Source organism: Salvelinus namaycush, chromosome 13 (genome assembly GCF_016432855.1).
Source record: "Salvelinus namaycush isolate Seneca chromosome 13, SaNama_1.0, whole genome shotgun sequence".
Classification (NCBI taxonomy): domain Eukaryota; kingdom Metazoa; phylum Chordata; class Actinopteri; order Salmoniformes; family Salmonidae; genus Salvelinus; species Salvelinus namaycush.
The window spans coordinates 15,398,783-15,423,454 of record NC_052319.1 but is presented as its reverse complement, the minus strand read 5'-3'; the positions used below and the strand labels follow the sequence as shown (position 1 = coordinate 15,423,454).

Here is a 24,672-nt window from a genome sequence, read left to right as displayed (position 1 = left end):
TCTTCATTGAAATTACCATCTATTTAGCCTTACAAATGTGCAATACTGTAATGAAGTGTTGCTTAAACCATTCAAGCTGACATGATGATGTTTGTGTTTTGCTGGACTGCAGTGCTTACACACAGAGGATCTGGTGCAGATAATTGGGGTGAATCACTGATTATTAGTGAAAGAGCAACATGACATCGCCATACTTTAGTCATGGCTCAGCCCCTGGGAAGACTGAGTGCATTTTCTGTGTTTGCACCCATTGCACTGTCCGTATATGAGTTTGTTCATGTCAGCGAGTGTTAGTGTGTGTGTGTGTGTGTGTGTGTGTGTGTGTGTGTGTGTGTGTGTGTGTGTGTGTGTGTGTGTGTGTGTGTGTGTGTGTGTGTGTGTGTGTGTGTGTGTGTGTGTGTGTGTGTGTGTGTGTGTGTGTGTGTGCGTGTGTGTGTGTGTGTTAGCAGATCAGGTGATGGATGAACATGCTAATGTCTGTTTTGTTTTAATAAGGTAAATATGGTTATATGCCTGTTTGTAAGTCTGTTTACTAAATGTTCTTGTGTGTGAGGGCAAGGGAGTGTGTGTGGTTAGTGGGGTGGAAACATGGGAGCAGCTGTTCCCGTTTGGGATAAAACAAATGAGTGACTAATCTCTTATTCCTGATATTATTTGATTACCTCTAGTTCAGAACAACCCTGTCTTGCATACAGTACACTGACAACACCTCATCCTCTCTTAGGGTTTAGAGTGCAACAATCTCACTGTAGGATACATACAAATGTGGGATCATAATTTGACCTATGTTGTCACAGCAAAATAATCCTGCAGCAAAAGGATTTGAAATTTTAGTCCATAATGTTGCTTGATGGGTGGTTAGGCTATTAGCTGGCCAAAAGTAGGCTTCATGAAAAGTGCAATAACGTTAATATAATTGTGTGTTAGTGTGTGTTTTCAGTGAATTTATGTAAATCACAAAGGTCATCTGCATTTCCTGCGGTGCTACAAAATTATCAGCAACAAAAAAGTGATCAAATGAAAATCCTACATCTGCATGACCACCACTACAGTGACATTTTGGCTAAAATAATCAAAACACACAGCAAAATTCTGAATGAGATGCATGTTCTAACAGAACCCGGAGATATGAGAGGACTAAGGAAGGACTAAGAAAGGAGGACTAAGCCTAACAGAAGTTTAATAAGTGAGCATTGTGTTGTCTAACAATCTTTCCTCATCTCATGCATGTTTGACCTACAGGCTCTGAACGGCTTCATCCTGGTGGTCACTAATGATGGGACCATTTTTTACTCCTCTCACACCATCCAGGATTACCTGGGCTTCCACCAGGTACCGTACAGATTGTCCCCCCTCCCTTTCCGTAGCCCAGTGAAGGTTATATCCCTAAAACATGAACAGGTTGTTCTGTGCCTCAGCTCATTCATAATGGACAAGCAGGCATCTGGTGAGGCAGCTTGATCATCTTTGTGGTCTTGACTGAATAATAGCATTCATTCTACAGCTGGGTTACCCCAGTGCAGCATTGGCATGCATGTTTGCAAACGTTAACACATAATCCTCCATCGACACCTGGTCATCTCTGATCGAGGTTTTGATCATTAATTACATGCAATACGGACATCCAATGTTACCCTGTAGAACTGTAGAGGTTTTCCGTGTAGAGACAGTTGCCTATAGATGCTATGGTCTTGCAAAATAGATTTTATCTCAATGAGACTAACCTGTATAAACCTGGTTAAATGAACATAATATTAATTGGCGTTATGGTTGTGGTTTGGGGTTGGGTGTTGCGTGCGGTGTCTGCTGCGATTTGTCAGGGGCCGTTGTCTGGGCTGTGGCCCCTGCCTGCTCAGTGTGTAGTCTTATTCTGCTCAGCAGGTCCACAGAGAGAAACTGGGAGAGACCAGTCTATTAATAGCATGACCTTTAGTGGAAAGAAACCACCAGCCATGGTAGTGGGCAGTGGGCAGCAGCACTAGCCAGCACGACAGCGCCACAGACGCTGAAGAGATGGATGGGAGGATGGAGGGGGATGGAGGGATAGTAGAGGCACGAAGGATTAAAACAATTCTCACACATTATGCAGCCTACTGTATGAAATTCAGACCCTGGAGAAGTTCAGTACACACTGAGACACTGGGAATTCAACACACTCTTGGAGATACAGTATATCCCAGACTCTTTCACTATAGCGATGTTCCCATAACATCACTCCTTCAGTTTAGCAGTATAGTGTCCGAAGTTCCCTCAATGTAATTTGCATAAGGATGCCCTCAATAATGTAGATTTTGTGTGTGTCTGTATTGTGCATGCTTTCCATAATCTTTATTTTTAACTATCTTTATATTATGTATATTTCCAAAACCTTTATTTTGTTTGTCTCTATATAATCTACCAATCTTTGTCTCCCTACCCCCTCCTTCCTTCCTTCCTTCTCTCACTCCCTCTCCCTCCTGCCTCTCTCTCCTTCCACAGACTGATGTTATGCACCAGAGTGTGTATGAGTTGGTTCATACTGAGGACCAGCAGGAGCTGAGGAGTAACCTCCACTGGGCCCTCAACCCACCTGACATCGTGGCCCCTGTGACCCCACTGGGAGAGACCCCCTCAGGTGATCTCGTGCCTCAATGTTAGACCCTGAAACACCACCTCCATCTATGAAACCATTTTTAGGGATATTCAAACAGAAATTAATGCAGAACTTTTGGTAGAATTTCCTATGAATACCCTCTTCATAATGCATTACAAATGCCGTTTTAACACCTTGTAAACATCTATAACTAATAACTACTCCTAAACATCTAAAACCTTTGAGCATGGGTTTTCAATCCTTTTTGCAAATTTTTTTAGAGAAAGGCTCAGGCCTCTGCACCGAACTACCTCTCCACTAGGGGTAGTGTTGCAAGGTTTTCCTTCTGGTAGAGAGGAAGCTGTCACATGGCGTGCTGAGACTACATTAGCCTCTCGGGCTAATTACATAAGTGTATTTTCAACAGAGCTGGAAGAAGAGGACCACAGTCGGGTCAATAATTACTCCAGAGAGAGGCCACACACAGAACAGAACAGGACAAAAGCAGCACAGTTAGCAGTTACAATGTGCTGAGAGATATTGAATAAGGCTTTGTTTAAAATGTCATCATGACACACATCCCTCAGCAGACACCCTAGCCAGACACCTCACATCAGCTTTTCTTCCGAGCCCAACCATTCATGTCAACACTCAGTCAACAATGTTGTTACTCATTTTTAGCTTTTTGTGTTGATGAATTCCTTTACGAACATAAAAATAATAATTATTTAATGAGATGAATAAGCAGTTTTATCAGTGATTACCTCAACTGTTTGTATTACCATTTTAGAGAAGTGGCACAGATTTGTTCTGTTTCTACTGTATGACTGAACTGTATACTGTAATCTTGAGGATCATTTTCAAGTATAGTGAAATAGGTGGTTAGAGAATTTTGATGGTAAAGCCTGGTCTGAACATGTCATATCTTCTGACCCACAGATGCGGAGCCGGACAGCAGCACTACTGCCACTGTGACCTATAACCCTGAGCAGCTCCCCCCAGAGAACTCCTCCTTCCTGGAGAGGAACTTTGTGTGTCGCTTCCGATGCCTCCTGGACAATTCCTCTGGCTTCCTGGTAGGTGTTATTGACACCCCAGCCATCAGCCCGACCGAACACCCCTCACCCCAACCAAATGCCTTCAATCGCCGAATAATGTGTGTCTAACAGTCTTTTAGGCTCACCCAGAGTCAAGCTCACGTTGAGTTAGTGTGACATGTTAATACATTGCAATGCGATTTTGATGGATTAATATGGACATCAGATTCAATTAAACATATTGTCAGATGGGCTTTGGACAGAGAATCAAACACACGGACAATCGAAGACGAAAATATACATAATGTCTTAAACAAATGTTTGCATTCTCCCACCCTGCCAGGCCCTAAGTCTGCAAGGCAGGCTGAAGTTCCTGCATGGTCAGAACCAGCGCCAGGATAACGGGAGCAAGGCGCCCCCCCAGCTGGCCCTGTTTGCCATCGCTACGCCCCTCCAGCCCCCCTCCATCCTGGAGATCAGGACCAAGAACATGATCTTCAGAACCAAACACAAGCTGGACTTCACCCCCATGGCATGTGACGCAAAGTACGCTCACTTTGACTTGCTCATTATCATGCTGATGTTGTGGCAGTTGCAATCATTGAAATACATTTACATCTTACCCAGAGCGTACATTTTCATACTGGTTTCCTGTGGGAATCGAACCCACAATCCTGGCGTTGCAAGCATCATGCTCTACCAACTGAGCCACATGGGACCAATAACTGGACTGATTTACAATAGTACTGAATAGACTGTCATTTGTCACAGTCATAATGCTATTGTAATGTAGCACTTGTTATCATATGAAGTGAAATCATGTTTATTGACATTATCCTTTGTCTTTTTGCAGGGGGAAAATTGTGCTTGGGTATACTGAAGCTGAACTTCGGGTGCGAGGTTCCGGCTATCAGTTTATCCATGCAGCGGATATGTTGTACTGCGCTGAGAACCATGTCCGAAGTAAGCCTCACGTCTATTACGTCTACCTATCATCAGGTTATTTAGGGGTCCAAGCTTTGAAAAAATACAAACATGGGAGTATTTATTTGGATTGGGTTGAATTGTTTCTGTCCACAAACATCAGTGAGGCCGGGTCTGACCAGGTCAAAGATGGTGGTCACAGAGTTCGGACAGCTTTCCCAAGTAATCCCAGTAGATTACGGAGCAGATTGAGCAAAGCTGCAGAGCCGATAGGATAGGCCCACAAATCCACTACATGAGCAGAGTACCAGCAATGATCCATATACAGTGCCTTCAGAACGTATTCATACCCCTTGACCTTTTCCACATTTTGTTCTGTTACAAGCTGGGATAAAATCTATTTAATTGTAATTTTTTGTCAACGATCTACACAAAATACTCTGTAATGTCAGTGGAAGACAAAAAGTATTCAACCATACATATTATAATCACCTTTGACAGTCTTTCTGGGTAAGTCTCTAAGAGCTTTGTACACCTAGACAGTACAATATTAGCACATTATTCTTTTTAAAATTCTTCAAGCTCTTGTCAAATTGGTTGTTTATCATAGACAGCCATTTACAAGTCTTGCCATAGATTTTCAAGCCGATTTAAGTCAAAACTGTAACTAGGCCACTCAGGAACATTCAATGTCATCTTGTTAAACAACTCCAGTGTATATTTGGCCTTGTGTGTTAGGTTATTGTCCTGCTGAAAGGTGAATTTGTCTCCCAGTGTCTGTTGGAAAGCAGACTGAACTAGGTTTTCCTCTAGGATTTTGCCTGTGCTTAGCCTTATTCTGTTTCTTTTTATAAAAAAAAAAACTCCCTTGTCCTTGTTGATGACAAGCATACCCATAACACGACGCAGCCACCATCATGCTTGAAAATATGAAGAGTAGTACTCAGTGATGTTCTGTGTTGGATTTGCCCCAAGCATAACATTTTGTATTCAGAACATGGGTTACCCCATGTTTTGCAGTTTTCTTTAGTGCCTTATTGCCAACAGGATGCTTTATTTTTATTCTGTACAAGCTTCCTTCTTTTCACTCTGTCAATTAGATTAGTATTGTGTAGTAACTACAATGTTGTTAATCCATCCTCAGTTTTCTCCTCACAGCCATTCAATTCTGTAACTGTTTTAAACTCACCATTGGCCTCATCGTGAAATTCCTGAGCGGTTTCCTTCCTCTCCGGCAACTAAGTTAGGAAGGATGCCTGTATCTTTGTAGTGACTGGGTGTATTGTTAAAACATCCAAAGTGTAATTAATATCTTCACCATGCTCAAACGGATAATCAGTGTCTGCTTTTTTTTTTTTACCCATCTACCAATAGGTACCCTTCTTTGCGAGGCATTGGAAAACCTCCCTGGTCTTTGTGGTTGAATCTGTGTTTGAAATTCACTGCTCGACTGAGGGACCTTACAGACAATTGTATGTGTCGGGTACAGAGATTAGGTAGTCATTAAAATTATTTTAAACACTATTATTGCACACAGAGTGAGTCAATGCAAATGATTATGTGACTGGTTAGGCACATTTTTACTCCTGAACTTATTTAGGCTTGCCATAACAAAGGGGTTGAATACGTATTGACATTTCAGCTTTGCTTTTTTTATTAATTTGTAAACATTTCAAAAAATGTCCTATTTTACATTGTGTGGTTTTGTGTGTAGGCCAGTGACACAAAATCAAAATGTAATCCATTTTAAAATCAGGCTGTAACACAACAAAATGTGGAAAAAGGCAAGCGGTGTGAATCATTTCTGAAGGCACTATAGCTATCAACACAGCCCCACAATTACGTAGAAATATTACAGGGACTACCTAGCTTATCTAGCTACCTACTCTGCCGTCACATTGGAATTTTTCCTAGATTCGTTTCTTAAACAAATAAATCTACCAACCATTGCTCCTTGCTAGAGCACAATCTTAAGGCAACGATAAGGCAACGATAAGGCAACGATAGCTAGCTAGATATGTATTTAGAATCATTAAGTAGAACAGAAGTAGAACTCTACCCATTGTCACTTCTGCAGAGTACTGTAGCTTTGACAAAATGTACTACTTACCATGTGTAAGCCTCACTCTAAAAGACTGTGTCCTGTGGATTCAGTGATGAAGACAGGAGAGAGCGGTCTGACCGTGTTCAGACTCCTCACCAAGGACAACTGCTGGAAGTGGGTCCAGGCCAACGCCAGGCTGGTCTACAAGAACGGCAAACCAGACTACATCATCGCCACGCAGAGGCCTCTGATGTACGTGAACTCCCCTGGGCCCTGTCAAATCCAGCCCCAAATACACACACTATCTGGGAACAGTAGTTTTTCCTAGTCAGGTCATATGGCCAGGAAATATTCACAGTCCTAATAGCTATAGGGACACAGTTATGACATAGTTGTGTTTTCTAATGTGACGAGAACACCAGACAACACAGATGGAGGAAGGGATTATCGTGTGTTTATGATCTCAGTGAGACCATTTTCAGATCAGTTTCCATGCATGACACAATCATATAGCAGTACAGTAACACGCCGTTTTAACAGTGGTGAATTCTGACCATGACAATCTCACAGGTGTTGTTTATTTTCTGTCCATCTAGGGAGGAGGAAGGAGGCGAGCACCTATGTAAACGATCTATGCACCTTCCCTTCACCTTCGCGACAGGAGAGGCCCTGCTCTACCAGTCTAACCACCCAATTGCACGCTTCAACGACGGTGCCCAGGGCTCTGAGAATAACGTCAGCAAGTCCAAGAAGGGACGGACTGACAGGGTCTCCAGGGATGGCCTGGACCCAGGCTCCCTCTTGGGGGCGCTGATGAGTCAGGATAAGTCTGTGTACGTCTGCCAGCCGGCCCTGGAGCCCAAGCTGTCCTTCCACAGCAGTCTGTTTGGGGACCGGGTCGGCCTCTCTGACTCCGACCCCACTGCTTTGCTCCAGGGCTGGGATGAGTCATCCAATGGTGTAGTGGGTCCGGGTCTTCCAGAGCCGGCGTCAAGCTTTGATCCACTGCTGGCGACCCTAGACTCCCTGTCCCTGGAGGGTCAGGGGGGTGTGGTGGACGGGGAAGGGGACAGAGGCAACGGGGAGGCCTGTTCCAATGGGGAGCTTTTTGGGGCTCTGGAGGGCCTGGGGCTGAGCGCCGAGGACCTGGAGCTGCTGCTGCTGGACGAAAGGATGATCCAGGTGGAGATGGACCCTGAGCGGGTTCCTACACTGGATGACCTGCTGACCAACGACGAAATCCTCTCCTACATCCACGACTCCCTGGAGGCAAAGACTGACGCGGCAGAGGACGGGTGCCAGGTGCCCTCCACTATCCCAGCTACAACTGCCCCAATAACGACGACAACAACAACAAAGGCACCTGTTGAAAGTAATCCCACTTCTGCCACCAATGTGCACTCTCAATACCTTCCCCATAAGTCTTCCGTAGTGGGGCAGGCACCCATAGTTCAGCTCTCCCAGAAGATGCAGCAGTACCTCAGTATGCGGCCAGGGATGGTGGTCCAAGACTGGGCCCAGCATAACAACCACCTTCCCCATCCCGTGGTGCATGGACTCCAGGGGCAGAGTCAGCCCATACACAATGGACAATGGACATCCCAGCACATTCTAGCCAGTACAGGGGTCCCGGTTGACCACTGTCACACCCCCCAGTCTCTGTTCAATGGAATGGCGTCAGAGTTGGATGGGGATCTTCACCGGCGGCAAGCCGACCAGCAACAACACTACCTCCAGCAGCATCAACAGCAGGACATGGTCCAGAGCCAGCTCCCTCTGTACCATGCCAAACAGCCGGACGCCAATCTCAACGGAGTGTATGGCATTCCAAACACACACACAGAGCATCAACCAGCTGGTAAACAGCAGTGGCAGGACTACAGCTACAGCCACCTTGGGGAAACCACCCTGAACAGCAACCCCTGCCTCAGCAATGGCCACATACCCCCAGTCACACACACCACCGTAGACGCTTGTATGGATTTCACTATGACTGATAATCCCGGCATGGATTATATCATCAACGAATGCTCGTATGGGGGGAACGAGGAGCAACAGGGGACAGAGGGCGCCGTTTCATCCTACCAGAGGATGAACCACAAGCAACAGCAGGAGCAGCTGCAGGAGCAGCTGCCCCCTCCCTTGGCTCAGGTGCTGTCCAGCCTCTCGCAGTGCCCTCCGCCAAACGCTACCCTGGAGCAGATCCTGGGGGTTGGACAGTCCTACAGACAGCTACCCTCACTGGAGGCCTATGGCATGGTGACCTCTGACATCCCTCATGACCCCAACCACAGTAAGGTGAGACCACAGTGATTATATATTAATATATTCTAATTCTATTCCTTTGGGTGAGAGCTCCTGACAGTGGCATTAGAGTTGATGGTAGGGCTAGGGATGGAAATGAGTTACATTTAGGGTTAAGGTTAGGTTATGGCTTTTTTTTACTGTGAATGGTAGGGTTAAAGCTAGGGTTATGGGTCTCCTAATTGAATATGCACTGTCTAAGAGCTAGATGATTTGCATAAGGGTTCATCAGTTTTTACATCTCTTCCCCAACCTTCATATTGATTTGAAGACCAGTGCATGATCCAGCAGAGGCTTTAGCTGGGACAATGGTCCCTAACAGAGGGCCTCAGAGGCCATGAAAGCTGGACAGTGGTAGACAAAGTTCTGAATCATCCCCCTAGTTGCTTTGCATTGTTTATTTTCAAATCAAATCAAATTGTATTTCTCACATGCGCCAAATACAACAGGTTTAGACCTTGCAGTGAAATGCTTACTTACAAGCCCTTAACCAACAATGTTTCTTAAAACAAGAAAAAAAAGTTTTAAGTAAAAAATAGATAAGTAAAACATAGAAAATAAAAGTAACAAATAATTTAACAACAGCAGTAAAATAACTAGGAAGGCTATATAAAGGGGGTACCGGTACAGAGTCAATGTGCGGGGGCACCGGTTAGTTGAAGTAATTGAGGTAATATGTACATGTAGGTAGAGTTAAAGTGATTATGCATAGATAATAAACAGAGAGTAGCAGCAGTGTAAAAGAGTGGTCTGGGTAGCCCTTTGATTAGCTGTTCAGGAGTCTTATGGCTTGGGGGTAGAACCTGTTAAGAAGCCTTTTGGACCTCGACTTGGCGCTCCGGTACCGCTTGTCGTGCGGTAGCAGAGAGAACAGTCTATGACTAGGGTGGCAATTTTTTAGGGCCTTCCTCTGACACCACCTAGTATAGAGGTCCTGGATGGCGGGAGCTTGGCCCCAGTGATGTGCTGCGCCGTACCAGGCAGTGATGCAACCATTCAGGATGCTATCGATGACGCAGCTGTAGAACCTTTTGAGGATCTGAGGATTCATGCCAAATCTTTTCAGTTTCCTGAGGTGAATAGGCTTTGTTGTGCGCTCTTGTAAACAACAGCTGGTGCACTGATCATAATCATAATCATAATGGAGAGTTTATTGTTAAATAATCATAAAGAAGTGGGGACAAAATAATGATCTTATTGTTGACAAGAGTGAGGAGGAGTGAAAGTAGGAATCTGTCAAGGAACAGTTACCACCACCCATTTTGTGCCACTTGTTCTGTGTGTATGTTCAGGGTCACCAGTATGAATCTAAGATAAAAGGCCTTCTGGCCAGCATGAGTTGTTTTCCTTTTTTTCCTGACCTACGAATTTGCTCTGCTACTGTACCATTACCTAATAAAGACACACAGAGGCTCAGGCAAAGAGGGGGTGGGGATAGAGGCCAGCGGCAGGCTTTCAGTGACGCCTGTAGAAAAATCCAGTCAGCATTTTCAGTTCAAAGTGGATTGTCCCATTGTTTCTGATGGACAGAGAGTGGATACATTTGGAGCATTCATAACAGGGCCTACTGGGACATTGACTCTAGTTGGCATAGTACAACCGCCAGTGCAACAACATGAAAGAGACATACATACTGTAGGTTATCCTAAGCTGCACTCTCTAATGCCCTACTGACCACCTGGAACTGCAATTCAGACCGGGCATTGAATTAATGGAGACTTTTTAAAGGGAACTGACAAGTACGTGATCCCAGATTTGAGGCAAATTAGTCGGAAGTGACAGTGATTATCCATAGTTCACACCAGGACAATTGCAATTCATGGCCACACTGTGTTTAGATAAATCATTACGATCACAATTAATTCAAGAATAACTTCTAATCACAATCTGGGTAAGGTAAAAAATTATTTTTTAGATGTATGATTTTTGATGGTTTGATATTGAGAATGTATCTTTCAACAACTCTTGATTAAATCGCCAATACGTGACAATGCAGTCATAGATATGTCATGTGTTAATCTGCTGATGGTAATCAACCATCAACGGTCATATACCATTCACAAGCTGACATGCAGTCTCCCGTCATTGTTTCCCTGTCTTCTTCTTCTTCTTCCTCTTTTCTTAGATGGAAAATGGCTGCATTTGTAACGGGACCTACTCAGGAGGCTGTGTTCTGCCCAATGGGAATGGTGTGGTGCCCTCTAACGGCCAGCTCCCCTGCCCTGACACTTTATCCAGCCTCCCTGATGCCCAGTCCTCAGGCTTTTACCTCTGACTGGGGACCACCAGGGGACACTGACTGACTGACTGAAGGAGGGTCACAACCACCCATCCTACCACTGGACCAGCCTTTTACTGTACAACTAGTTGATAACATGGATCAAAAACAAGACGTAGGCCTAATTGTTTTCAGTACTTTTTGTTTTGTTTGATGTTTTATAATAACATAATTATCATTTGAGTCCTTTGTTTATAAAATGCTGTCAGAGCGCTAAAGTTGAGTTTTATTACGTTTTTTAAAATAACACAGAGAAGTAAATGAGTCTTTTAACTGTTGTTTCTGTGTTTTTCATGTAAAAAAAGTACTCTCTTTTTCCTCCCATTTGAAGTACAGCATGGTAATTGGTAGTCATGGAGACACTACCTACCCCAGCATATATAGATGCTAATGGCACCATCATCTTTATGATTTGTGACACATGACATCATCATCAGTGTTACGAGTTGTCATACAATAGGAATGTAACTTTCAAATGCAAAGGTCAATGCTCAAGTTTACTGTAATGGGTAATGTAATGAATTGTCTTAGAAAATGAGATACGTGATGTCAAGTAAAAAAAATAAAAAAAGGTTTAGAATATGTGAATTTGGTCTAGAATATCCTGCACTTTATTTCAACCACCCACTGATGCTGATACGGAAGTCGGTCGAGATACGAGGGTTATTTAGGTCCATTTTTTTTATTTTTAAGTTTTAATATTTAAGGTGGCTGTTACTGATGTATGTTGGGGAATCTGTAACAATAATTGTCTTTTTTTTGTAAAAACAAATAGTATTATATTTCAGGTGATGGGTTGATGTCCTCACAGGCACATACACTTCTATACAATTGTCATAATAATATTTATTTCACTTGAATTATCCTTTTGATGTTGTCATTGACATCTTGTACCTCTGGGTTAGAGCTTGTCCAATACTAAAGTCGGCTGTGACTGAACTAGCAGAAGACACTCATTTGACCTCAGTATTTATTTATTTTACAACAATTAAGTTTTCATCAATTGTCATTCATGTCCTCTAACATACAATACATTAGAGTATAACATCTTGGTGAGAGAGGAAGTATATTGTCAGAATCTAGAGGTTTCCAACAACTATTCCGGTCTTAAGATGACGATCTAATGACAGTTCACTGACAGATTTGTAAACACTGAAAACCAAATGTGAGTATTATAAGGTCTCTTCTGGAAGGATACAATTTTGAATGTTTTATGTAAATAGTAAATGATTGGGAAGTAATGCTGAATAGAATTATGTCATCATGAAGATGCTGAAAAGAGATTTCCTTGTAGTTGGTACAATAATTATCATCATTATTATTGTTATTATTTTGAGTTTTAAGTTGAAATGTGATACAAGTGGTTACATGTTTTCAGAATCAACTTGGTTTCTTTCCCCCTTTCTTTTTTTACTATGAAAATGTTTGATATATATAATATGATTGATGTGACCTATTAACAATGTGATAAAAAAAATTGTACATTAAAACGAACAATGGTTTTGAGAAATACAGGTATGTAATTAGGTTCTGTGTCATTTCACTTGTTTTAAGCACTATTTTTAAAACACACTGCTGCTTGAACTCTTGTATTGATTCAGTTTTGATTGTACATATACTGTACTTACTCTCATGTCACTCTTCTGAAATTACAAAATTGTGCCATACTACTGACACTCAAGGAATTTAATGTTTTGAGAACTTTATTTTGTCTTTTACGTAGTCACATTGAATTTACATTAACATGCTAACAGGAGCAGGTGCGGATGTTATAATGATAGAAAATTGATACATTTTTACCCATGTCCCTTGCTTCTTTGAAATGTATCCCTTTGGTCCTTTGAAATAAAGGATTTCTGCAATCACATTGAAACTTGAATAATATTACTATTATTTGACAAATATGTTCAAATTAGATTTTTCTTTAACAAGGCATATGTTAAGTGTCTTTGGGTCCAAGCACCTTGTCCAATGGAGAGTTAAATGAATAGCATGAATCACATCAGAGAGGGAGACTAAAATACAGTATCTCTTTATGATAGTTTGAACTTTGGCCCCGGCTCTACCGCAGCAGTACTTTAGAAATATTCACACAGGCTTTAAAAGGGATGGCCTGTTCACTGTCCTCTCTTCCATACTGATACATATTGCTTCTTTGGCTAGACTGCTCTCTCTCTCTCTGCTTCTTAATGGGATTTCAGAGTAGGCCACGGCTGCTTTTTTCATCATCATACCCCAGGCCGAAAACCAGACATTGTAAGGCTGAGTAGAACCCTTTTTATTTTAGAAAGATGGCTCTAGGCCTCTTTAATTATTTTTGTAAAATAAAAGTTTTGCATTTGACATCACCGACGTTGTGAAAAAAGCAGACTACTGTATTTGAGCTTGATGCTTTCTGTTTGTATGTTTGTTTAATCTTTCTGTGCACAGTAGTCTCTATAGCCCATGGCTTGGCTGGGGCTTTTGAAAAGAGAAGAGATACATTTGGGTTAGCTGAGGAGGCTCCTGTTGGTGCTATTTCAGCCTTAATAGTCGAGTGACCCAGACTGAGCAACCTCGTCTCAGCCCACAGAGCTTACCGTAATGCTTTGTGACCAGCGGGCCGCCAGAGGGGAACACAGGCCGTGTGGGTTGAGAAGGAAAGAGGGAGAGAGGGGGGAGGGGGAGCAGTCACAATATTGTGATGGTCCTTACACCATGGTTACGCTTCAGCAGGCTGTCTCTCCATCATACTCCTTCCCCCAGGTTAGTGACTGAGCAACAGAGATCACATAGGACTTATGCCCTAACCTTTCATAATTCATAAGGAACAGCTTGTCTATACAAAATGAACAATGTGTACATTACAATATACATCTAGGGGCGGAAGCCACCTCTCTGTCACTTTCACCACGTAAAATTTGAATCTCTCGCTCTCACTCTCTCTTGGGCTTAAGCTACTCAACAAACAGCAAACTTAAGGAACTCTGTTTAATAGTATTGGATGGTGTTACCCAAAGCAAAATGCTGACATCACCACTGTGCCATTGCAACTGTATAGTGCATAGCCTACAGGTAATGTGAGGGAAAGTGACAAGGAAAAGGCCCATAATAAGAGCAGAGGGGTGCAGTGATTATAATCCATGCATCCTGTGGCTTTCTGACATATGGCCAAGGGAAACGTCCTCAACTTGTCTTATTTTTCAATTGAAAGGGGATATGTTTCGGTTCTTTTAGGCATATGCCAACGAGAGGCGGAGTGGACGTCACTTTGAATCTGATGATGACTAGCTGAGGGGAGAGGGGTCTTTCCGCTCTCGACCTATAAGATAAGAAACATTTAGACATGACCCATCTCATCCTATTTCAAAATAACAAGGCAAAAAAAGCAACCAACATGACCAAGTGTGCCCAAGGGACATTGTTATGGATATAATGCTCCATTTAGAGATATGATCTTTGTCAGGCTCGGCTGGCTAAAGGGAAGCCAGATATATTGAGATAATGACCGCCCAATTAGCTGGCTGTCCTGCAGACTGAGGGCCAGGGACGAGTGAATCATCACCCAAATACATCCTGTTCTGTTCTGTTCCCACTCACAACGGATGAAGAGTGTCATTGTGGGATGTTTAATGGCATTGATTCCCAGCCGGAAAAAACGGAGCCCTACGTAGCTGGAGCATACGTCACAGTATAGTCTGTAGCCGTACTACGCCACCTAGTGTTTAAAAGAGGGCTAGAACCTCTGTAGAAAGGAAGATTAAGAGCAATGTAAAAGAGGACTAAAGGCACACAGATTCGATCTCTCCAATTCACCACTTGACAGAGACCACACAGAGTTGCCAAGTAGTCAAGAGTTTCTCGATCTTCAGGTGAGGGTGGTTGAGGGAAGTGGGAAATAGTATTTTCTGAAATGAGCCACTGGCCCTTTAAGAGTCGCCCCAAAATCAGGATCTTCTGAAACCGGAACCTGGTGCTTTAAGATTCCACTTCGGGTTGGGGAGAATGTTCTTATTGCGCAATCCTTATATTGTCCACAGTGTCCAATAGGATCTACACGTCCACACTAGCGGGTCAATTTCTCTGCCACCACTGAGCATGCTTAGACAGGGAGACAGAAGTTGAGGTCCCAGAAAGACCGTGAGAACATCCAAAGGACAATCTTGCAAGGCACAGAGTAATTTGGGGTTAATATGAATGTAGCCTACTCGCCTATGATTTCACTCCCCTCTTATCACAGCACCTGTCCAGTCGCAATATAGCCTACTGCTCTCATTGACATCCAAAACATTGTGTAAAACAAGCAAACTCCTCCAGAGATTAAAAGGTTTAAAAACAATTAAAATCAATTGTCCATCAAGGCACTACCCCATGAATGAGCGCCGAGTTCCTCCGTTCTCCACACCGAGAACCTAGTACCAGAAATACTGCCGGACTACCAACCAATGACAGCCAGGTGAGTCTATTGCAAAGAGGACACTCCAATCGTGGCCGGCGCCGCTTCACATTCTGCACAAGGGCAATAAGCGGGTGAATCAGCCTTAGCTGTGTTTCATTTCGGACCTGGGGGAGATGCAACTCTGGAAAACACACACACTGAAAACACACACACAATCAATTTGCGTGCACGCTGTCAATCAACTCAAAGAAAAAAAGTAAAATAAGCATGTGTTTGTTATGAAAACATGGTTCACACTTGAATGGGAAAAGAAAAGGAGTTTCAGTTGCACTCCGTGATGGGTTGTCGTGCCGACCAACCTTACTGACCTGCAATATCGGGCAGGCATCACCCTTAGATTGGTCCTCCTGGACCTTCTTTGTTGGTCCTCTGTCCTCGACTCTCCTCGGCCCTATTGAGTAGGGTTTGTTTGATCCACCCTTTCATGCACTTCTCCTGGAGGGTCATGTTGAGACCTGGGTGCTGGCACCCTTTCAGGCACCTCTCCTGGAGGGTCAGGTTGAGACCTGGGTGCTGGCACCCTTTCAGGCACCTCTCCTGGAGGTTCCATGGGTGCTGGCGTCTTCTGCGGCGCCAGCTCCCACGGCACAACAGGGTAAGGGCATGTTCTCAAATTATTCCTGTGAGTTGTCCGTTCTGGTCCTTCCTGTCCTTCAGGCCTAATTCTGTACACTGGGAATAAGGAGGCAACTATTACAAAGCGTTCTAGTCTCCATCTTGGGGCAAACATACCCTGAGCCTTCCAACTAAAGTTTCTCAGTGTCTCTCTCCTGGGAGTAGAGGCAATACCTTGGCTCATTTGTCGCATCAGTATTAGTCTCTGTCTTGTCTTTGTTCTGCTACAGTTTCATAGGCCCGCTGTAGCTTCTTGTGTTCCCCCTGGTCGGTAAGGTTGTCTCCATTACCATGTCCACTGGGAGACAGGCATGCCTGCCAAACATCACATAGAAAGGAGACAGACTAGTGCAGTCATTTTGTAAGCATTTCACTGTAAGCTCTACACCTGTTGTATTTGGTGCATGTGACAAATACAATTTGATTTGATTAACACTGTTGTTATAAGCATGTGTCAGCTCAGGGAGTTTGTACACCCAGTGGGTCTGTTCTTCCTCCTCTAGTGAACTTGAAAGGGACAATAGGGTGTGGTTAAATGTTCCTACTGGCTCATTACCTTGTGGCCAGTAGGGTGTGGCTCCATACATCTTACTCAGTTCGGCAACAATGGCTGACTCAAAAGCTGCTCCTTATGCATATTACATAGCTCCTCGGTCTGAGTGAATGTGCTCAGGACATCCGAAGGGCTGTATTACATGCTGCCATTATGCCTTAACAGTGAAACTAGCAGTCTGATTTCTGATGGGCACCACCCATGCAAACCGAGAGAACACATCCACCATGACCAGATTATATGGGTGCGTGTCTCCTGGTCACCCTAATGACAGGTAATTAATAGCAAGAACCTATAGAGGATAAGAGGTGACAGTAGAAACCAAAGCGGCTCTTACCTCTGGTCTTGCTTTTCGTGATAGACAGTGGCTGCAGTTGTCAGAATTTGTCAGAAACTTCACATTCTGCATGAGGGAAATAAGCAGGTCAATCACCCTCAGCTGTGTTCCATCACGGGCCTGTGGGGAGATGCGACTCGGAGAAAAAACACACACACTGAAATCCATTTACATGCACGCTGTCAGTCAACTCGTAGAAAAAAAAGCTAAATAAGCATGCCTTCCTTAATGAAAACGTGGTTTTCAACATGGGTGAATGGGAAAAGAAACGTTGTTTCAGTCGCACTCCGCGACAAATATACTGATGGAACACTGCAACATCAATGTCACTGGAGATTATTCAACAGACATTTACCATTGAATTAACTTGATCTCATGTCATTGCAATATTTGATATTTGTCTAACAGCTGGATTTTGGAAAGATGAATTATGACTTGGAGTGACCTGACTTGTCAAAATTATGACATTAGCTGGTCAAAATAATGACTGCAGTAATGCAAAAAGACCAAATCGGTTAAGTTTAGGCAAGGATTCAACTTGGTTAATAAAAAATGTAAAAGTATTTAACCTATATTTAAGGTCCAAGCTATCTTATTCACCAGACGGGTTAGGAGAAGTTAAAGCAGAAATAGTAGTCCCTGGTCAACAGCCTGCTTTTCTCTAAACAAAGGTTTGGTCAGCAAATCCGATCCTTGGGAGGGGTTGAGTTTTCCCAGAACTGCTCACGTATTCTGTTTTCAATTACAGCGATGTTGTTGTGGCTGTGTTGATGTTGCTGATATAAATATTTTGTCATCGTGACCTTTCATCATAGTTGACCTCTGGCGGTTTTCTATTTCTCCGCTCACTCTTTTCTCCTCCCGTATACCTTGTTCCTTCCCTTCTTCCCTCTTTCCCTCCATCCACTCCTCCTGCACTGAAACGTGGATCTCGTTACACATCTCGATCTGACTAGTTCTGAGCGAGGGATTCTGGGGGAGGACAAATACCTGGAGGCCAGGCCTATGTAGCTGTATATGGTTGATTACGACCCCCTCTAGCCAGTCACAGGCTCATTGGTTATATGCGAGTCCTGTGCGCTCTCACTGCTTACGAAGACTAATTTTGCGAGCATCAGCACTGAACTAAATGGTCTAAATGGTACAATGCTCCAAAGCCCCCAGGGGGTGGGAGATGTCAACATTTTCAAGTAGGCCGAAATTACTGGTGTCCGAGTCAGCATAATGTTTGTCTTTCTGAATACATTAAAGGGTATCTGTCGCTACAATGGGAGTGGGATAGTTAAATTGTCATAGTGAGACCCAGTAGTAAAAATGAATCAACCATTCATTTCATATCCAATCGCAAAACATAGTCAGTTGAAACTGAGATTATCATCTTTATTCCTACCCCATCCATTACAATTCTCTATAGATGATTATACATTATAATGGTCAATACAGACATATTGCTATGCATCCGAAGCCTCTGTGAAATAAATACTCATAGATACCAAGTTCAGATACAGGAATTCTTTACTGTCTCAATATAGAGTAAATTGATTGCAGCAGTATAAATACAAAAGACATAAAAGTATACTACAAATCAGGTAAACAAAATCTGAAAAACGTGGGCAATTCATGAAAGATAACCTTAGCGCCACGGACTATGAAAAGTTCTGGAAAGTCACCCAAGGTAATTAGGAAACCATATGTAATTTGGGCAAACTATCCCTTCATGCAAAGACGTTAGTTGCTCCTTTTACCTTTTACCGGTCTCCCTAAAACTATTTACAGAACTACTATTCTGCTTCTCAAACAGATTCTACAGTGTGCTGGGTCAGCTGTTCAAATAAAATAAAATTGTATTGGTCACATACACATGGTTAGCAGATGTTAATGCAAGTGTAGCGAAATACTTGTTTCAATGGTTAACTTAAGGATCGGAACCTTTTTTCCCCATTTTCGTCTAAAATGACATACACAAATCTAACTGCCTGTAGCTCAGGCCCTGAAGAAAGGATATGCATATTCTTGGTACCATTTGAAAGGAAAGACTTTTACATTTGTGGAAATGTTAAAGGAATGTAGGAGAATATAACACATTAGATCTGGTAAAAGACAATACAAAGAAGAAACCAACCGTTTAAAAAAAAAGAATTGTACCATCATCTTTGAAATGCAAGAGAAAGGCCATAATGTATTATTCCAGCCCAGGTTCAACTTAGATTTTGTCCACTAGATGGCAGCAGTGTATGTGCAACGTTTTAGACTGATCCAGTGAACCATTGCATTTCTGTTCAAAATGTTGTATCAAGACTGCCCAAATGTGCCTTATTTGCTTATTAATAACTTTTCATGTTCAAAACTGTGCAACTCTCCTCAAACAATAGCATGGTATTATTTCACTGTAATAGCTACTGTAAATTTGACAGTTCAGTTAGATGAACAAGAATTTAAGCTTTTTGCCAATTTCAGATATGTCTAAGTCCTGGGAAATGTTCTTGTTACTTACAACCTCATGCTAATTGCATTAGCCTACGTTAGCTCAAACGTCCTGCTGGGGACCCACCAATCCTGAAGAAGTTTTTAATTAATCAGGGGAATCAGACTCCACTTTATTCTCTCTGGCCTCTTCCTTTTGTATCAGCAAACTCCCTAGCAAAATCCCTGCTGCAGCCCCTATAGTAGTCCCTGTGGCTGCACTGAGTGGTGCCCTCACAGAACCAGCCATGGCCCCAACCACTGCCCCCAGTACTGCTGCCCCAACCTTCAACCATGGTGTTTCTCTCTGTTCATCTCCAACTCTCTGCTCTCGTCCTGCTGTGTCCCTCTGCCTCTCACCATCCTTCTGTGACAACATCTGTGTCTTTCTCAAATTTCTATTTTGAGTCTCTGTAAAAGAGAGCGCATGCATTATGATTTAGCATTAACAATAACCATATTTTACTTTATTTAACTACATTTATAGCTAAATGAGATCTGATATAGAGGCAGTTAACGCACTCACTTAGATAAGAGTTGTCCACCATGTCCGCAGGTGCTGTAGATTCCACTCTGTGTAGTTGTATTCGATCCTCCTTCATCTTCACATGGTTGATCATGTCTTCTCTCACTTTATTCTGCTGCTTAAACTCCGCTACATTGTTCTCTAGCATTGATATCTTCACTTCTTTCATTTCATACCTTTGTTTGTTCTCTTGTAACTCCTGTATCTCAACAATCATGGCATTCAACTCCTCTTCTCTTTCAAACTTTCTCTTTTCCAGGTTTTCTATCTTGTCTCTCAGTTCTTTACTTTCTCTTTCATGCTTCCTCTCCATCTGATCCAATGCTCTGTCTTTCTCCACACACATTTGTTTGAGGGATTCCTTCTCTCTTTCATACTCCATACGTATGTCTTCTATCTCCTTTTCTCTCATTGTGTTTCTCTGCTCCATCTCTTTCAACATTCCATCTTTCTTCTCATGTCGCTTATCTATTTCCTCTACTTTCCTCTCTTTCTCTTCAATCATCCTTTTAAGCTTGTCATTCTTCCTCTCTTCCTCCTCTAGTCTTCTCCCAATCTCCTCAGAGCTTTTTGTTAACTTCTTGTTGCTCTCCCTGAGCTCCCAGTACATTTTGAGCCAGTGTTCACTATCGTTTCCCACCACTGTCTCCTCAATTTTCTCCAGAAGTTCTGTGACCTGAGGGCCTCCAGCCGGGCATGTGTTATCAAAGACATGGTACCTGTTGCTACATTTATCAACAAGCCACTGAAGGGCAGGCCATCTCTCGATGTGAAGTTCGATGGCTGTGTCGCCAAGCTTGTCTCCCCAGGTGAACAACACTATAGCTTGACTCCAGACTGACCGACCAATCAGATTCAGTTTTTCTTCTGCTCTTGACCTGTCCGTCTCTGTGAATGTTTCGTCACAGCGTACGACCACGAGGACAGCGTGCGGCTCGGGAGCACAAAGAGATGCACCTTGGGTAATCTCAATTCTTACTATTTCAGGAGTGTCCTCAGTGCAGTATCGCCCATGCCACCCGGGTGTGTCCACCACTGTGACTTGTCTTACGGTGATGTCACCCTGTCTTTTCACACTGTGTGAAGTCGTGTGTCCAGCCTCAAAGTTTTTCTTACCCAGGATGCTATTTCCAGATGAGCTCTTCCCAACCAGTCGAGGTCCCACTATCATGATTCTTTGTTCAGCTTCAGATAGTTGGTGGGACTTACCTAAATGGGAGATATTTATATTAGATTACAATCTATTTGCATGATTTCAGATATTGTACCGAACCAATTCAAATGTAAGGGTAAAGGTTTTGGGGAAATCATTTAGTAAAAAAAAAATATATATATACAGTATATATTTAGAATTCTCCCGATCCTCACCCCTGAGCAGAGATCTGAGTGTTTCCCTCTGTCTCTGAACCGTCATCCGTCTCAAGCTCGCCCTCTCCTTCTCTGCCATCCTCTTAACTTCAATTGCCATTGAAAACCTCTCATTCATGACAACATAACCAGGACCACCTGCCACCATCTCATCTATCTTCCTCAGCAGCTCTGGGACGTGAGTGACATCATTGCCCCATGTGTTGGCCCTAGTGTTTAAAGCATGGTACCTATGCCCACACTTCTCCACCATCTCCTGGAGAAACCCATGTCTCGCTATGTGTTCCTCTAGTGACATTCCCCTGAGTTTCTCACATTGGGTAAACACTACCATCATGTGTCTCCAGAGTATGTGGTTGAGAAGCTTGAGGGGGCCCTCTACTGTCCATTCCCTGCCTTTGCGTGAGTTCAAAGGGATGACCATGAAAAAGGCATGGGGACCTGGTTGACACATGGATATGCTGGCTTCTATGTTACGGTGGACAAGGAGAGGGTCCTGCATGGAGTACTGGATGCATCTGTCTGATGTGTTGACCACAGTGACCTGCCGGCCGTCCACTAGACTCTGTCTCCTCACACACATCTCCACGTCCCTCCTGGTGTCAAACAGCTTCCTGTCCAGGATGGTGTTTCCTGTTTGACTCTTCTCCAGCCAATCCCTCCCCAGGAGGATGATTCTCAGCTCAGGGAGAGTACGCTGGTCCCCTATTAGAGAGAAGAGTACATGTTTTATAAAATATAAGAGACTTGAATTTAGGCATTACAGTATTACCAAATTCCCAATATATGACCAATATTTTAGCTAGAATCAACATAACATATGACTATTGATGACGAGGCCTATATACTGTAAATAAAATGTGAGAAAACTATAAACAATGCACTGAAAAGGTAGATATAACTCAGTAACTGACCATTCTGTCTCTTTGCTCTGGAAGCCATTTAGTGCCTCTCTCTCTCTCTTTCTCCCTTTGTTGGACTTCCCTGAAGTATACTCATTGAACCCTAATATCCTTTCCATTATCTCTCGTTTTGACTTGCTGGTCATGCGGGCGCTCAACAGTCAAAGTCCAGTTTCTCCTGACTGTAATGTAACTCCACCCACATTGCTGAGAAATTACATTTTGTTCAGTAAAGATAACACATCTTCATAAAGCAAATTACATTGACTGACAGACACAGTTATATAGGTAGTCAGTAGTGGATCTAATGATTTCTGTCATGTCATTGAACACCAAATGTCAGAAAATTATCCATACAAAAATGCTAATCTAACATCAAGTAAAGTTTAGAATGGTGTGCCTTACAAAAGTATTTATCCGCTTCCTCAAAAAGCTTTTATTATTCAGATTCAAATGCAGAGTGAATGTAACAGCTGTTCCACTGCCAGGCTGTAAAATAATCCCTGAGTGAGAATTAACTGATTGCAAGCCATGCAAAAAGTAATAGGGCCTTGGCTACAGTTAAGAAATCCTGATTAATTACTGTCATTCTCAAAAAATACTTAACAAGCTCTCTCCTAGAGATATTATTGCAAGACTTCCTGGAGTCACTGAGGGCTTTTAAGCTTAAATAATAAGTTTGCAGGGCTGAGTTTGCAATCCAGTGTACAGTATTTTCTTCAGATACAGCTGAAGACTGTACTGAAGAGACCCACTCCCTTCAACCTGCTTGTGCAAGAGATCTATTATTAATTGTGTTTTCCCACCTCCTTAGTGAAAACGCCATTTAGACATCATAGTATCAGCGTAAGATTTGATAGTTGATTCTCAGCTTGTCATTCAAACGGTCTGTTATTGCCAAAGCACGTGAGCAAAGGTTCTGCTAAATACAATTATAATTTCAGTCAATACAACATATTCATTATTTACATTATGTAAATTGTATATTTCTATTATATGCAGCTCCTCAGAGTTTGGAACACACATAGTCCAAGTCTATGGTAGGACTTGCATATAAACCATGGGTATTTGAACACATGGGTGTTTCAATGTGATATGGCTGTGGGAAGCTTGTGACTAATACTGTGCCTTGCCAAAGTCTTCAGACCTCCTGGATTTCTTCACATCCTATTGTGTTACAATGTGTGATCAAAATGGATTACATGTTGTTGTTTTTTTATCAACAATCTACAAAAACTAATATGTAATGTCAAAGCGGAAGAATATACTGTATATATTTTGGGGGGGTATTTTACCCCCAATTTTGTGTTTTCCAACGGGCTCGGGAGAGGCGAAGGTCGAGTCATGCAGCCCCCTTGGCCAAACCCTCCCCTAACCCGGACGAGACTGGGCCAATTGTGCACCGCCCATTGAGACTCCCGGTCACAGCTGGTTGGGATCGAACCACGGTCTGCAGTGACGCCACAAGCACTGTGATACAGCGCCACTTGGGAGGCCCTAGATTATTATATATATTTAAAAAAAAAAAAAGATAAAGATAAATAAAATAATCATAACTAAATGGTAAAGTCTACAAAAGTTAGTCCATGTCTTTTTTAATTATTTTTTTAATGTATTTTATTCATAATACAAAAATCCACTTACATTGCTACATCAAACATGTCTAGCAAACCAAACACAGGTATTAACAATGCTCAAACATACAAAAATTGTAAAAATAAAATACAAAAAATAAACAATTTAAGTGCAATTATATTCACTCTGAAAATATCTTATTATAATGATTCATGAAGGTGTTATTCTTGTTGTTATTCACTAGGGTTAGTGTTTTATTAGATAATTAAATTCAATCAGAAAAATTGGTAATTTTGGTATAGAATTTTTGTTTGTGTATAAAGTATTTGGCAACAAGAATAAAAAAATTAACAATCATTTCAGTGGTTTTGTTATCATTGCAATAGTAACATATTATATATTTTATGTTAAAATTATAGGCAGTGTTCATAATGGTAAATAAGTACTTTGCAAGGTTTTCCCAAAATTCTGACACAAATTTACATTCAAAGAACAAGTGAGACAGATTCTCACCTTCTTTTTCACAGAAAACGCAGATATCATCAATAGCCACAAATTTGGAAATCATAGTTACATGGATATATCTTATGTAAAATTTTGAAGTGCACTTCCTTAACTTTGTTTGGTATACAGTATTTGTAAGGCCTTAACCATGCATTTTTCCAGACAATGTCAGGAATAAGCATGTTCCAGAAAAACTTTCCTCTCGGTGTAAGTTGGTTTTGTGAATGAAGAA

The 24,672-nt window shown here is 42.4% G+C and overlaps 3 protein-coding genes across 3 annotated transcripts in view; 1 reads left to right on the top strand and 2 right to left on the bottom strand.

The window, feature by feature from the left end:
• Positions 1–11,156, top strand: part of LOC120057896 (aryl hydrocarbon receptor-like) — a 30,476-nt gene extending 19,320 nt beyond the window's left edge. Inside the window, exons 4-11 of the mRNA XM_039006373.1 lie at positions 1,243–1,332; positions 2,479–2,614; positions 3,512–3,648; positions 3,953–4,155; positions 4,463–4,572; positions 6,688–6,829; positions 7,174–8,875; positions 11,007–11,156. Coding sequence (XP_038862301.1) covers positions 1,243–1,332; positions 2,479–2,614; positions 3,512–3,648; positions 3,953–4,155; positions 4,463–4,572; positions 6,688–6,829; positions 7,174–8,875; positions 11,007–11,156 — 2,670 coding nt within the window. The remainder of the gene's footprint in view (positions 1–1,242; positions 1,333–2,478; positions 2,615–3,511; positions 3,649–3,952; positions 4,156–4,462; positions 4,573–6,687; positions 6,830–7,173; positions 8,876–11,006) is intronic.
• An 8,336-nt stretch (positions 11,157–19,492) lies between these two features.
• Positions 19,493–21,272, bottom strand: LOC120057895 (GTPase IMAP family member 4-like). Its single transcript, XM_039006372.1, has 2 exons — positions 20,092–21,272; positions 19,493–19,976 (listed from the first exon to the last, which is right to left on the bottom strand). The coding sequence occupies exons 1-2, from the start codon at positions 21,260–21,262 to the stop codon at positions 19,675–19,677; spliced, it is 1,473 nt and encodes a 490-aa protein (XP_038862300.1). The 5' UTR covers positions 21,263–21,272; the 3' UTR covers positions 19,493–19,674.
• A 6-nt stretch (positions 21,273–21,278) lies between these two features.
• On the bottom strand, positions 21,279–22,478 carry LOC120057795 (GTPase IMAP family member 4-like). Its single transcript, XM_039006261.1, has 3 exons — positions 22,374–22,478; positions 21,460–22,164; positions 21,279–21,295 (listed from the first exon to the last, which is right to left on the bottom strand). Exons 1-3 carry the CDS (start codon positions 22,399–22,401, stop codon positions 21,279–21,281), a joined length of 750 nt encoding a protein of 249 aa, XP_038862189.1. The 5' UTR covers positions 22,402–22,478.
• Between the last annotated feature and the right edge of the window lie 2,194 nt (positions 22,479–24,672).